The sequence below is a fragment of the Balaenoptera musculus genome, chromosome 7 (assembly GCF_009873245.2).
Source record: "Balaenoptera musculus isolate JJ_BM4_2016_0621 chromosome 7, mBalMus1.pri.v3, whole genome shotgun sequence".
Lineage (NCBI taxonomy): Eukaryota > Metazoa > Chordata > Mammalia > Artiodactyla > Balaenopteridae > Balaenoptera > Balaenoptera musculus.
In genome coordinates this window covers 74,873,813-74,887,995 of record NC_045791.1, presented here as the reverse complement: position 1 = coordinate 74,887,995, position 14,183 = coordinate 74,873,813, and the positions used below count along the sequence as shown (strand labels likewise).

Below are 14,183 nucleotides of genomic sequence, written 5' to 3'. Positions count from 1 at the left end.
CCAAAACAAGACAAAGATGTCACAAAGAAAGAAAACTACAGGCCAATATCACTGATGAACATAGATGCAAAAATCCTCAACAAAATACTAGCAAACAGAATCCAACAGCACATTAAAAGGATCATACACCATGATCAAGTGGGGTTTATCCCAGGAATGCAAGGATTCTTCAATATATGCAAATCAATCAATGTGATATACCATATTAACAAATTGAAGAATAAAAACCATATGATCATCTCAATAGATGCAGAGAAAACTTTCGACCAAATTCAACACCCATTTATGATAAAAGCCCTGCAGAAAATAGGCATAGAGGGAACTTTCCTCAACATAATAAAGGCCATATATGACAAACCCACAGCCAACATCATCCTCAATGGTGAAAAACTGAAACCATTTCCACTAAGATCAGGAACAAGACAAGGTTGCCCACTCTCACCACTATTATTCAACATAGTTTCGGAAGTTTTAGCCATAGCAATCAGAGAAGAAAAAGAAATAAAAGGAATCCAAATCGGAAAAGAAGAAGTAAAACTGTCACTGTTTGCAGATGACGTGATACTATACATAGAGAATCCTAAAGATGCTACCAGAAAACTACTAGAGCTAATCAATGAATTTGGTAAGTAGCAGGATATAAAATTAATGCACAGAAATCTCTTGCATTCCTATACACTAATGATGAAAAATCTGAAAGTGAAATTAAGAAAACACTCCCATTTACCACTGCAACAAAAAGAATAAAATATCTAGGAATAAACCTACCTAAGGAGGCAAAAGACCTGTATGCAGAAAACTATAAGACACTGATGAAAGAAATTAAAGATGATACAAATAGATGGAGAGATATACCATGTTCTTGGATTGGAAGAATCAACATTGTGAAAATGACTTTGCTACCCAAAGCAATCTACAGATTCAATGCGATCCCTATCAAACTACCACTGGCATTTTTCACAGAACTAGAACAAAAAATTTCACAATTTGTATGGAAACACAAAAGACCCTGAATAGCCAAAGCAATCTTGAGAACGAAAAATGGAGCTGGAGGAATCAGGCCTCCTGACTTCAGACTATACTACAAAGCTACAGTAATCAAGACAGTATGGTACTGGCACAAAAACAGAAATATAGATCAATGGAACAGGATAGAAAGCTCAGAGATAAACCCACGCACATATGGTCACCTTATCTTTGATAAAGGAGGCAAGCATATACAGTGGAGAAAAGACAGTCCCTTCAATAAGTGGTGCTGGGAAAACTGGACAGGTACATGTAAAAGTATGAAATTAGAACACTCCCTAACACCGTACACAAAAATAAAGTCAAAATGGATTAAAGACCTAAATGTAAGGCCAGACACTATGAAACTCTTAGAGGAAAACATAGGCAGAACACTGTATGACATAAATCACAGCAAGATCCTTTTTGACCCAGCTCCTAGAGAAATGGAAATAAAAACAAAAATAAACAAATGGAACCTAATGAAACTTAAAAGCTTTTGCATAGCAAAGGAAACCATAAACAAGACCAAAAGACACCCTCAGAATGGGAGAAAAGATTTGCAAATGAAGCAACTGACAAAGGATTAATCTCCAAAATTTACAAGCAGCTCATGCAGCTGAATAACAAAAAAACCAACAACCCAATCCAAAAATGGGCAGAAGACCTAAATAGACATTTCTCCAAAGAAGATATACAGATTGCCAACAAACACATGAAAGAATGCTCAACATCATTAATCATTAGAGAAATGCAAATCAAAACTACAATGAGATATCTTCTCACACCGGTCTGAATGGCCATCATCAAAAAATCTAGAAACACTAAATGCTGGAGAGGGTGTGGAGAAAAGGGAACACTCTTGCACTGTTAGTGGGAATGTAAATTGATACAGCCACTATGGAGAACAGTATGGAGGTTCCTTAAAAAACTAAAAATAGAACTACCATACAACCCAGCAATCCCACTACTGGGCATATACCCTGAGAAAACCATAATCCAAAGAGAGTCATGTACCAAAATGTTCATTGCAGTTCTATTTACAATAGCCAGGACATGGAAGCAACCTAAGTGTCCATCATCGGATGAATGGATAAGGAAGATGTGGCACATATATACAATGGAATATTACTCAGCCATAAAAAGCAACGAAATGGAGTTATTTGTAGTGAGGTGGATGGAGTTAGAGTCTGTCATACAGAGTGAAGTAAGTCAGAAAGAGAAAAACAAATACAGTATGCTAACACATGTATAAGGAATCTAAGGGGGAAAAAAAAAGTCATGAAGAACCTAGGGACAAGACAGGAATAAAGACACAGACCTACTAGAGAATGGACTTGAGGATATGGGGAGGGGGAAGGGTAAGCTGTGACAAAGTGAGAGAGTGGCATGGACATATATACACTACCAAACGTAAAATAGATAGCTAGTGGGAAGCAACTGCATAGCACAGGGAGATCAGCTCTCTGCTTTGTGACCACCTAGAAGGGTGGGATAGGGAGGGTTGGAGGGAGGGAGATGCAAGAGGGAAGAGATGTGGGAACATATGTATATGTATAACTGATTCACTTTGTTATAAAGCAGAAACTAACACACCATTGTAAAGCAATTATACTCCAATAAAGATGTTAAAAAAATAATAAAATAAAATTAGGCAACTATAAAAATAAATAAATAAATAAATAAATAAATAAATGCTTTTATTAGAAAAGAACAAGTTTTAAAAGCAATCATCTAACCTTCCAACTTAAGAAGCTAGAGAAAGAAGAACAAAGTAAACTCAAAATAAGTAGAAATAAGGTAACAATAAAGATGAGAATGGAAATCAGCTAAATAGAAAACAGTCAAACAGTGGAGAAAAATTGATACCAATGGCTGATTCTTTGAAAAGATGTGTAAAATTGATAAACCCATAGATAGACTGATTAAGAAAAGAAAGGAGGGGACACAAATTAACAATATCAAGACTAAAAGAGGGAACATCTCTACAGAGCCTACAGATACTAAGAAGCTATTAAAGGAACTTTATGAAAGACTTTATGCCAATAAATTTGACAACTCAGATGAAATGCACAAATCCCTTGAAACTTAAATTACAAAAGAGTTACAAGAAGAAACACTGTCTGACTAGCTCTATATCTGTTTAGAATTTTTTTGAATTTGTAATTAAAAATCTTACTGCCAAGAAAAACCTAGAGCTAAATGACTTCAGTGGCGAATTCTTTCAAACATTTAAAGAGGAAATAATACCCATCTTACACAAACTCAGAAAATAAGAAGACAACAACACTTCATTTAAGAAACCAGCAAACCCTGACTATCAAAATCAGACAATGAGTGACAGTTGTTTGAAAAGAAAATAAAGACCTCATATCCCTCATAAACATAGATATAAAATTCTAAACCAAAAAAAACCACAACAGGAAAAAGGGACTTCCCTGGTGGGGAAGTGGTTAAGACTCTGCCTTCCAATGCAGGGGGCGCGGGTTCACTCCCTGGTTGGGGAACTAAGATCCCGTGTGCTGCACAGTGTGGCCAAAAAAATTTTTTTTGAATTCTAAACAAAAAATTAGGCTATCAAGGGGCTTCCCTGGTGGCGCAGTGGTTGAGAATCTGCCTGCCAATGCAGGGGACACGGGTTCGAGCCCTGGGCTGGGAAGATCCCACATACCGCGGAGCAACTAGGCCCGTGAGCCACAATTACTGAGCCTGCGCTCCGCAACAAGAGGCCGCGATAGTCAGAGGCCCGCGCACCGCGATGAAGAGTGGCCCCCTCTTGCCACAACTAGAGAAAGCCCTCGCACAGAAACGAAGACCCAACACAGCCATAAATAAATAAAATAAATAAATAAATAAATAAATAAATAAATAAAATAAACCCCCCCCAAAACAAAAGTTAAAAAAATTAGGCTATCAAATCCAGCAGTATTTTAAAGTATAATACATTATGACGAAGTAGGATTTATCCCAAGAATGCAAAGTTGGTTTATATTCAGGTATCAATCAATGTAATTCATCATAGGATCATCTAAATAGATGAAGAAAACTCATTTGACTACATTCAGCACCCATTCATAATTTAAGGAAAAAAAAAATAAAACTCAGCACAGTAGGAATGGAAGCGAACTTCCTCAAGCTGAGGGATTACAAGTATCATGCATATGCATAGTATTATGGGAGGAAACAAGCTGTATTTAGTTAAGGACCATTTATGTATCGATTTTGCTGGATAAGATAAGTACGATGTGATCATAAAATGAGATTTCCATAAATGTTATTCACAATAAATAATCAAATGTCTTGAATGTTGTATACAGACGGTTTTTTCCTTTCTTCATTTTTCAGCTTCTGTCTCCTCCCACCATCCCTATTCAACATTGTACAGAAGTCATAGCTAGTGCAATACGGCCAGAAAGAGAAATAAAATTAATAAAGATTAAAAAGGAAGAATTAAAACTATCTGTAATCACAGATGACATAAGTATACAGAAACATTTAAAGGAATTTACAGAAAATTTTTAGAATTCATAAGTGAATTTAGCAAAGTCACAGGTAAATGGTCAATATTCAAAAGTCAGTGAACAAATGGAAGGTGAAATTTTGAAATGCATTTACAGTAGTATTCAGAATAAATTCTTATGGATAAATTTAATGAAAGATGTGCAAGATCTGTTCACTGAAAACTGCAAACCTTGCTGATAGAAATTAAAGAAATCCAAAATAAATTAACAGACCAACTTTATGGATTAGAAGATTCAAGATTAAGATGTAAATTCTCCCCAAACAGACCAGTAGATTTAATGCAATACAAATCAAATACCAGCGGTTGTTTTTTTAAAAAACTGGTGCGCCTATGTGGAAAGAATCAGAAAGACCAGCCTTGAAAAAGAACAAAGTTGGAGGACGTGCACTGCCTGATTCAAGACTTAACTGTAAAGCTACAGTAATCCAGGCATTTGTATTCCTGTGTATCTTGAAAATGAAATTTAGGCGTCATGATTCTTTGCATAAGCCAGCATTTTAAAATTACTTCAACAGCAAGTATTTTTTAGCTTAAATTTACACTTATTATAGAATGAAATGAGCCATAGGATGAAACAGGACTTTTTATGTATCTGATACTTATTGGACAAGATAAATAAGATGTGATTACAAAATGGGAATTATTTCCATAAATGACTTTCACAATAAACAATCGTGTCTTTAATGTTATATACTAGGTAGTTTGTTTTCCTTCTCTATTTTTTGTAGTCATGTTTTGTCTAACAAATACATACTAAATTTATAATAAAACAAATAAACTTTCTTTAAATTGAGGCTTTTAGAGAGTAATATTTCTATTATAAGCAAGTACAGTAGGAGTTAGAGACAATTGAATCTTGTTGAATGGATACGATTTGGGTGTGGGAAAGTGAGAGGACATTTTAGGTAGAGAAAAGCACATTCATTCATCATATGAGTCTGCATGCAAATATAGGAATGAATAAAACAGAAGTCCAAGCCCTCATGAACCTTATGTTCTAACAGGGAGAGGCAGACAGTAAACATCATAAATAAGAAAAATACATACTATCTTATATGGTGATAAATGCCAGGAAGAAAAATAAAACAGGAAAAGGAGATAAGGAGTTGAGGGTAGAAGACTGCAATTATAAATAAGGTTACCCAGTGAAGACCTCCAGACAGTTTAATACAAATTAAGGACATGAGGGAGTAGCCCGTTTAGATATCTGGGGAAAGTACTCTAGGCAGAGCAAACAAATATCTGAGGCAAACACATGTGAACTGTATTTGAGGAAAAACAAGGAATCTGGTATGGCTGGAACAGACAGTGAGTTAGTAGAAGGAGAGTTTGGGGCGGGGTGGGGGGAGGCAGATTATAGAGCCTTGTAGGCATTTTTAGAATTTTGCCTTTTAAATGATATGGAAAGCCACTGGAGGTTTTTGAACAAAAGAATGACATGTTCTGTTTTAGGTTTTAACAGTGTCATTCGTTATGCTCTTGAGCATAAACTGAAGGGATGTAAAGGTAGAAGCAGAGAGACCAGTTAGGAAGCTTTTGCAGTAATTCAGACAAATAATTGTGGTTTGGATCAAGTTGATAGCAGTGGAGGTGATAAGAAATGGTCAGATTGGTGTAAATCTTAAAAGCAACAGGATTTGCTGGCACATCAGGTATGGAGGGGTAATGTGAGAGAAAAAGAAGAGTTAAGGATGACCCAAACTAGAAAAACTAAAAGGATTGAATTATCATTAACCAGGATGGGGGGAAATGTAGGAGGAGAAAAGGTACATGGGGTGAAGTCCAGAGAAACTAGGTGCAAGCTTCCCAGTGTTCTCTTGCAGGAAAGTCACACTGGATGTGTTTAATTCCTACAGCAACGATTGTGACATGTATGAAATGTCATCTACCAGAGAAACTCATTAGAGACCCAGTGGCCAAGGTTTTTTATTGAGGGCTGGTCACACCTAGACACCCTGTGCCTCTGCCTTCTGTGTACCAAAATCCCTACCAGAAGGATGAAGGTGTTCAACATAAACCATGTTGTTTACAAAACAGTTCTAGAACAATGAGCTATTCTTATCATTTAGGAATGATGAGAACCCTCCCAAAATCTATGGTCCCATACTGCAGCCCAGAGCCAACCTTTAATGCAGTCTCTTCTAAGGAGAGCAGTCTCAGGCCTATTCTGTTAACTCTTTTCTGCACAAGGCCCAATTTATTCATAGTAATAGGAGAAGAGGCATAGGTGAAGGATCAGTGTGGAGGGTGATGAGGAGAAGTTTGGTAGTAGAACTGAGGATACTATGTGGAGACAGAAAAGATTTTTTAAAAAGAAAAACTTACTTTAAAAATAAAATATGTAATTGTCAGTGAATAAATGTTGTGGAATGCTGGCTTCTTTTTAAACCCAGGCACACAATAGAGAAATAATTTGATGAGATAAGATATATCAATATGATGAGGTAGTACATTGCTGTGGCAGTTGTAAATGTTCTGGCTTTTTTGTGCTATTTCCATTTTCAAATAAATGATTTGACTTTATATATCCCATAAAATCTAATATTCTGGTATACACCAAATATAATTACACCTCTTACATACAATATAACAAATGGTAAAAACATGATTTGCTAGACCAAGTGTTCTGATTTTGGTTCAGAAAACCAAAGCCTAGCTGTTAAAAATGTTTGCAGGGGGCTTCCCTGGTGGCGCAGTGGTTGAGAATCTGCCTGCTAATGCAGGGGACATGGGTTCGAGCCCTCGTCTGGGAAGATCCCACATGCCGCGGAGCAACTAGGCCCATGAGCCACAACTACTAAGCCTGCGCGTCTGGAGCCTGTGCTCCGCAACAAGAGAGGCCGCGATAGTGAGAGGCCTGTGCCCCGCGATGAAGAGTGGTCCCCGCTTGCCACAACTAGAGAAAGCCCTCACACAGAAACGAAGACCCAACACATCCAAAAATAAATAATAAATTAATTAATTAATTAAAAAAAAAAACCCTCGGGCTTAAAAAAAAAAATGTTTGCAAAACACAAAATATGTATACACTAATTACAAATATATGAAAATGTATTTCTGTATCTTATTATGGGAGGTTATATAAATAGTTTAATTTTCTTTTTTCTATGAAATTGCTCATATGTAGAGAGAAGTATTTAGTATATTTATTATGATATTAATCCTTAATCATGCCTTGATGATTTTTTAAATAGGGTCAAGAATTTGCTCCAACGAGTGTGGCAATAATTGGTCATTCTATGGGTGGCCTTGTTGCAAGAGCTTTGCTTACATTGAAAAATTTTAAGCAGGATCTGATCAATCTTCTTATTACACAAGCAACGCCTCATGTTGCTCCTGTGATGCCATTAGATCGTTTCATTACAGGTGAGTACTGTTACATAAACACTAACTGACCTCCCCATTGTTGTTTAGGATTAAACAGATCCTTGCAGCTCCTACTCCCTTTAGAGTATACTATAGGTTTATCCATGTGTGAAGCAGCTTAGGTTTAAATCAGCACCTCCAATTCTGAGCATCTCTTTTTGTGACTTTCAACTTAGGCTCGTAACTGAAACTGCTGTTAATTTTCTCTCCCTTTTGCATCTTAACATGGAAAGCATGTGTCTTATAACCCCTAGGAACTTGAGCTTCATTTTAGTTATTCTTGAGGATGACTCTTGGTCTCTTAAAGTGTGTTTATACTTCCTTTTTTTTGTTAACTCTTCTGGGTACTTCATTCAAAATAACCTTATATTTAAGTAAAATAGTAGAAATGCCTTGGTTTTTTTTAATAAATAGGTCTGCTAACACTTTATATGATTAGGTAAGGTAGGATTGCTAATCTTTATAGAGCTCTTATTATATTTTGGATATTGTGGTGAGAACTTTACATGATTATTGTATCATTTGATCCTTATGGCAGTTCTTTGAGATAGGTACCATTGTTATTGCCATGTTCATGGACAGAAAAAAGAGGCCAAGATAAAGTTCTTGCCCAAAATCACATGGCAAGAAAATAGTGGAGCTGGTATGCCATGGTCCAGCCACCGCAGGGGGTCTTCCAGGTCCCGAAGGAGAGGGGTAAGGGACTGAATAGCACTGCGAGTATGGGGTCAGAAGGACCAAGACAACTGATGGTTGCTAGGCACTTTATTTAGAATTTACTGAATCTTATATAGACAGAAGAGGAACTTATTATTAGACAATAATCCCATGGAATTGCTTATCGTCTCAGTTCAGTCACTACCACAGACGTCAACAAGTTTACAACAACTATCCTTGAACATTATCTTCCCTTAACCAGGCTCACACACAGCCCCCAGCCATAGGGAACAACCAGGACTCTCAATTCCCTGAGGTCTCCTGGCTTGAGATAGCTTTGCTAATCTCTTTTACATTCCTCAGGCCTGGGAAAAAGAGTGTATTCCAAGGTAAGGGCTTTGCTTTTTGTGAGAGACATACTGTCTCCTCCAGGAGTTACCTCCGGCTAAGACTGCATGCTTCCCACACTGGTATTTGACTCCAGCAAGCTTGTTTCTGGGCCTGTGCTTTTAACATTTACGTATGCTGCCTCTGAATTGAGTTACATTATGATAACAGAGGAAATAAAATTATGGATAATACTGTAATGTTGCAGGGAATTTTGAGTGAACAATAGGAGTTTATGATTGTTGTCATCTAATTAAATAGTGATAATGTCACAGAATAAGAATTAAATGCCTACTATCTCAACTTTTTATTAAAGAAAGTCAAGTATTATCTTCACTGCTTTTTGGAATGTTGTATGTGTAGAAGAAAATCTTTAGAAAGAAATAATTATTTTTCCTAATCAGTAAATTTACACAACTTCTTACCCTATAAAAATATGCATTATCTTAATTGTGGTGAAAATTTTGTTTATAGATAAGTGAGTCATATACCCTAGTGACTCCAAACCAAAGTAGTTTTCCAAAGCACCCATCTTAACATAACATTGCCAAGGAGTAAGCTTACTTGCTGGAATATCTGGTGCAGTAGCACTTAAAGAGAAGTTTGATTTTTTTCCTTATTACATTTAAAACTTTGCCTGTAGAACTCTTCTAATAAAAATTTTTAGTTTTATTATTGAAGTTGGTTAAATATGCTTTACTGATTCTAATAATTATAAATTATTATTTATAATAGGTTTAGGAAAAAATTAAAGGTATAGACAAGTCATAATACTTGCCATCACAGTTGAGAATTCTTTCTCTTACTGCATTTTATGTGGTGTATGTAGATGAGCCATGCAGGTTAAATTACAATTACTCAAAATGCATTTTAAAAATCTCTTTGAGGAAAGAACTGTCAAGAGAGTCAGGTTTACTGTTTCTGAAGGATACCGATGGTCTGTCTCTAAATGGCTTAGGCTGAAAGTGCTTCTTAGGGTCAGGGAGCCTCTCCAGTAATTAGCAAGCTTCTATGCCATTTATTCTGTATTTATTTTTTATTGCGTTAAGCCATAATTAGAATGAAAAAACAAAAGTTCAAGGGTGGATTTTAAGTTTTTAGGAGACCCACATGACCTCCAGAAGTAGATTCCCTATTTTTACTTGGTGGAAATACTGTCCTTAAATAGGGGAGAGGAAGCTTTGCACTGAGCTCTGTACTTCAGAGGGCCCTGCTCTCGTGTTGCCATTCCCCACGGGGTGTGGAGTGTACAGGCCAAGCAGCCTCCCCACTTACAGGCTGTACCTTTACTTCTGGACTATGATCCAGGTAGCCAGTCCTTCAGACTTTTCTTGCCCATATGCCTCAAGCCCACTTCCTTAGCCTCTTACTTGGATCTGTCCTGAGGACAGGTATATAGAATCCTGAGCTTGAGTTATGGCCAAGGGGTGGCTCTGCATGAGGTACAGACAGAATTTTGATGTGCACAGGAGGTCTTTCTGATGCAGGACGGAATGTGACTGGGAAGAAGAAGAGAGCACAGTGATCTGTTCCCCCTTTGCTGCAGATCTCCACAGCAATCTGTGGCCAGAGATATGCTCTCCCTATGCTGCCATAATCTGGTGTCCAACTCTGAGGTGTCCTAGAATTCTTAATTTGAACCTGACCTTCCAGGTTGTTTCAATGATATATTTGTCAAGGTAGGCAGAGAAAAATACATTTGATTTAAGTTTGTTAACTGGAATTTTGACTTTTAAGTATTTAGACATATGGCATGTATACCCCATTGGAACTCTTATCCCAAGCCCTGGAGATACTAGGAATGGGTCTGCTTGGTCTCAATCTAGGTGAATACTACTGAGATCTTTAATGAGAAGAGTTTGCTGTTCCAAAATGTTAAAAGCCATCAATGGGATCAAATGCCAGGATAAAAAATGCAGTAAGTTTTGATAATCAGAATAGGAAATGAGAACTCCCCTGCCCTGGCCTCAGATCTTTGACACTAAATTTTTCTCATCTTCCATAGATAAAGTGGAAAAATTGTCTGCACCACTTGTTACACTAAATGGATAGAAACTTCTTAAGCATCAGATTTTCCGCAGCGGAGAGTCCCAAGACTAATGTGACTGTCATTGTCCTGATAGATGGTATTTTAAGAACTTAAATAGTACTTTGTGTGGTCACCAGTACTACAGTGGCTGCAGTAGACAGTTGCTAAGCCCTTATAAGCAGGGACACAGCCATGATTAGGAAGATCTATTGATATAACTCCTTAGCATAGTAAACTTGTATCTGTGGAAGAATTTCGGGGGTTTCTTTCTATACTATGTGGCTCATAAACAAGCAGCATCCTTGTGGAATGTAGAGACCTGTTTGCTATGGACTTGTCAAAGCTAATAAAATTGGGTTATCTTTTTTCTTTATTGATACCTTTACTAACTCTTAGTATTTGTACTCTGATGGGGAAAGTAGAGTATGTGTAAAGATACTGATTTTACCCAAAATAGAGAAATGTGGATGGCATTGCTTATAGACAATTCAGATGGCTTAAACAGAAATTCAGCTTAATATTAGTATTATAGATGGGTTATTGTTGCAGGGCATGGTCAATGATTTTTAATGTATGCCTATTTTATTTCCCACCAGATTTTTATATGACTGTAAACAACTATTGGATTCTGAATGCTAGACACATAAATTTAACCACGCTGTCTGTAGCTGGAGGATTCCGGGATTACCAAGTTCGTTCAGGACTGACTTTTCTACCAAAATTAAGCCATCATACCAGTGCCTTATCTGTTGTGGTAATCTTTTTAAAGATTCTGCTGAAGTAGTAACATGATGGACACGGTGGGGCATGAAAGGAGAAATGATATGTAATTGGTTGGAAATGATTCCTGAGTTGGTCTGGTATAGTGTGTGTGTGCAAGTGTGCATGTGTATGTGTATGTGAGAGAGACAGAACATGAAACAATGAATATGATTATTTGGGGAAGACAGAGGCATGGATACTTAGATCCATGGAAGGTGAAAAGGATCTTAGAAACTTTGTGCAAATGACTCTTATTTATGAAGATGATTGTTTCTTGTTCAAAATAAGTGCCTATCCATTGAGTAGAGTTTTAGTATAAAAAAGTATGGGCTGAAGTCCAGGGGCCCCGGGTGTATCTCAGTGGTATGCTGTATACAGTGGTAATGGGAGATCAAACATTTAACATACTCTTGAATTTTAAACTTGAATGAAGGTTTACTGATTTTAAAATTTAAAAATTAGCTTTGACAGTATAGATAGAGCTCTGATTAATTAATTTGCTAATTATTCTTCCCTGCTAGGACATCAAGTATTTGGTCTTTAACTGGGATACACAGCTTCTGTAAAATAAGTTCAGGTTTCCTTTTAGGACTTATTTTTGTATGTTTAACCTTTAAGTCTTTAGTTAAGAGCTTAACTTTTAAACTCAGTATACATGTCATCTCCAAATATTACTTAATTTCTAAAAAAAATTGATAGCCTTCCTTTTGCTTTTTAGATGATAGTTCTTTGTTTCATAGTTGTTCTCTTAATAGATACTCCTTTGCTCAGTTCACCTACTGCTGTTCATTCAGTAAATAGGTATTAGTGAATGCTTGCCATACATAGAACAAAAATTATTAAGCTATTCTGCTCTTATCCACCATTTTCTTATAACTGAAGGAGTTGTGATATAGCCATAATAGCTTTGGAACTAATTAGTACTAATTTACTAATTGGTAAATCTCTCAAACCTCATCATCGGTAGGAATCTTGTTTTTTGATGCTGAATATTTTGGGCAGATATGTGCTAGAAGTTCTCAAAACTCTAAATATGAACTCCTTAGTATAAAAATAGATGTTTTAGTCATATAAAATTGGATATAACTTATTTCCTAGACTTGGTCTGGAGCATGTTGCTGTATTGATACCCCTTCCTGCAGCTTTTAAAGAATTTGGTCTTTTTAATGGTGTGTGTTGGGGGGGTGGGGGGGACGTGTGCTTCCCTCTTTTCTAACCCATTTGATAATGTATTGTGTTCAAGGCAGCTCATATATCTGTATCTCTGATGAAAATATTATTTTACTTATTATGGAACTTTCTCAAAGCTGGTTATTCTATAATCTGAGTTTTATTTAGTTTTTAAATATTTAATTACTTAGTTTTTAGCTCTCAAATAATCTACAGTCTTTTATATATCTATATGTATGTTCTCTTTAAAAAAAACAATTATTAAGAAGTAATTTTTTTTAATGATTATCTCAAGAACAGTTAGATGATATTAAATCCATTGGGACTAGAAAAATTGTTTAAGTTAGAGACCTTAGTTATATTCGTAGGGTAGGCTGAACTACTGTAATATTCACTCATGCAGGTAATGGCACTTAAACACAATAGAATTTCATGTTTCACTCATATGACGGCCTTAGGTGTGCGTTTACGTGGCAGGTGGTTTTTGAGGAGTCTCACTGAGGGACCCAGGCTGATAGTAGGCTCCCCCTTCTTGAATGCTTTACTTCCAAGGTTGCTCTAATCATCACTGTTTCAATCCACAGGAGCGGGGAAAGAGCATGAAGGAGAGCAGTTAGGCCTGGAAATGGCACACATCACTCTTTTTCACATCCCATTAGAGAAACCTTAGTCACACCATAGAATAAGAGAGGCTGAGACATGCATTCTAGTTAACTATATGAAAAAGGAAGAAGATTTTGGTGAACATTTAACAGTTTTTATCACAAAGGTCATGAGCAACTACCTTTATAATGTGTGTTGACTTTCCTTTTTTCAGCTGTAACACAGATGCATTCATTAGACTGAATGAAAGTAAACTAGCTTTTGTCCTTGTTAATAGTAAATGATGTCTACTGTGAGTTCTTACTTTACTGAGCATCTGATATATAACCTTAGAACCACAGTGAACTCTGGTTGTCTTAATTTTTTAAAGTAAGTTGCCAGCAGCAATTCCTAAATAAGATAGCTAATGCTTATAAGTTCATTAAGTAATCTATAGATTCCTTCAACTTTAGAGCCTCCAACCCAAATACACGTTGATATTTGCAGAGTACAATGGTGACAATGACTCAATGACTCCTTAGAAGTTATAAATACCTTTTTTTTTGTTACAAATACCTTTTTTTATTATTATTAAAGAGGCATAGGGCTTCCCTGGTGGCTCAGTGGTTAAGAATCTGCCTGCCAATGCCGGGGACGTAGGTTTGAGCCCTGGTCCAGGAAGATCCCACAGGCCGCGGAGCA

At 36.5% G+C, this 14,183-nt stretch overlaps 1 protein-coding gene across 2 annotated transcripts in view; it reads left to right on the top strand.

Moving 5' to 3' along the window:
* PGAP1 (post-GPI attachment to proteins inositol deacylase 1) overlaps window positions 1-14,183 on the top strand; it is a 73,986-nt gene that overhangs the window by 18,799 nt on the left and 41,004 nt on the right. The window contains exons 4-5 of one of the 2 annotated variants that reach the window (XM_036858786.1): window positions 7,723-7,894; window positions 11,564-11,721. In XM_036858786.1, the coding sequence (XP_036714681.1) occupies window positions 7,723-7,894; window positions 11,564-11,721 (330 nt within the window). The remainder of the gene's footprint in view (window positions 1-7,722; window positions 7,895-11,563; window positions 11,722-14,183) is intronic. The other variant, XM_036858787.1, reaches the window with a different exon arrangement.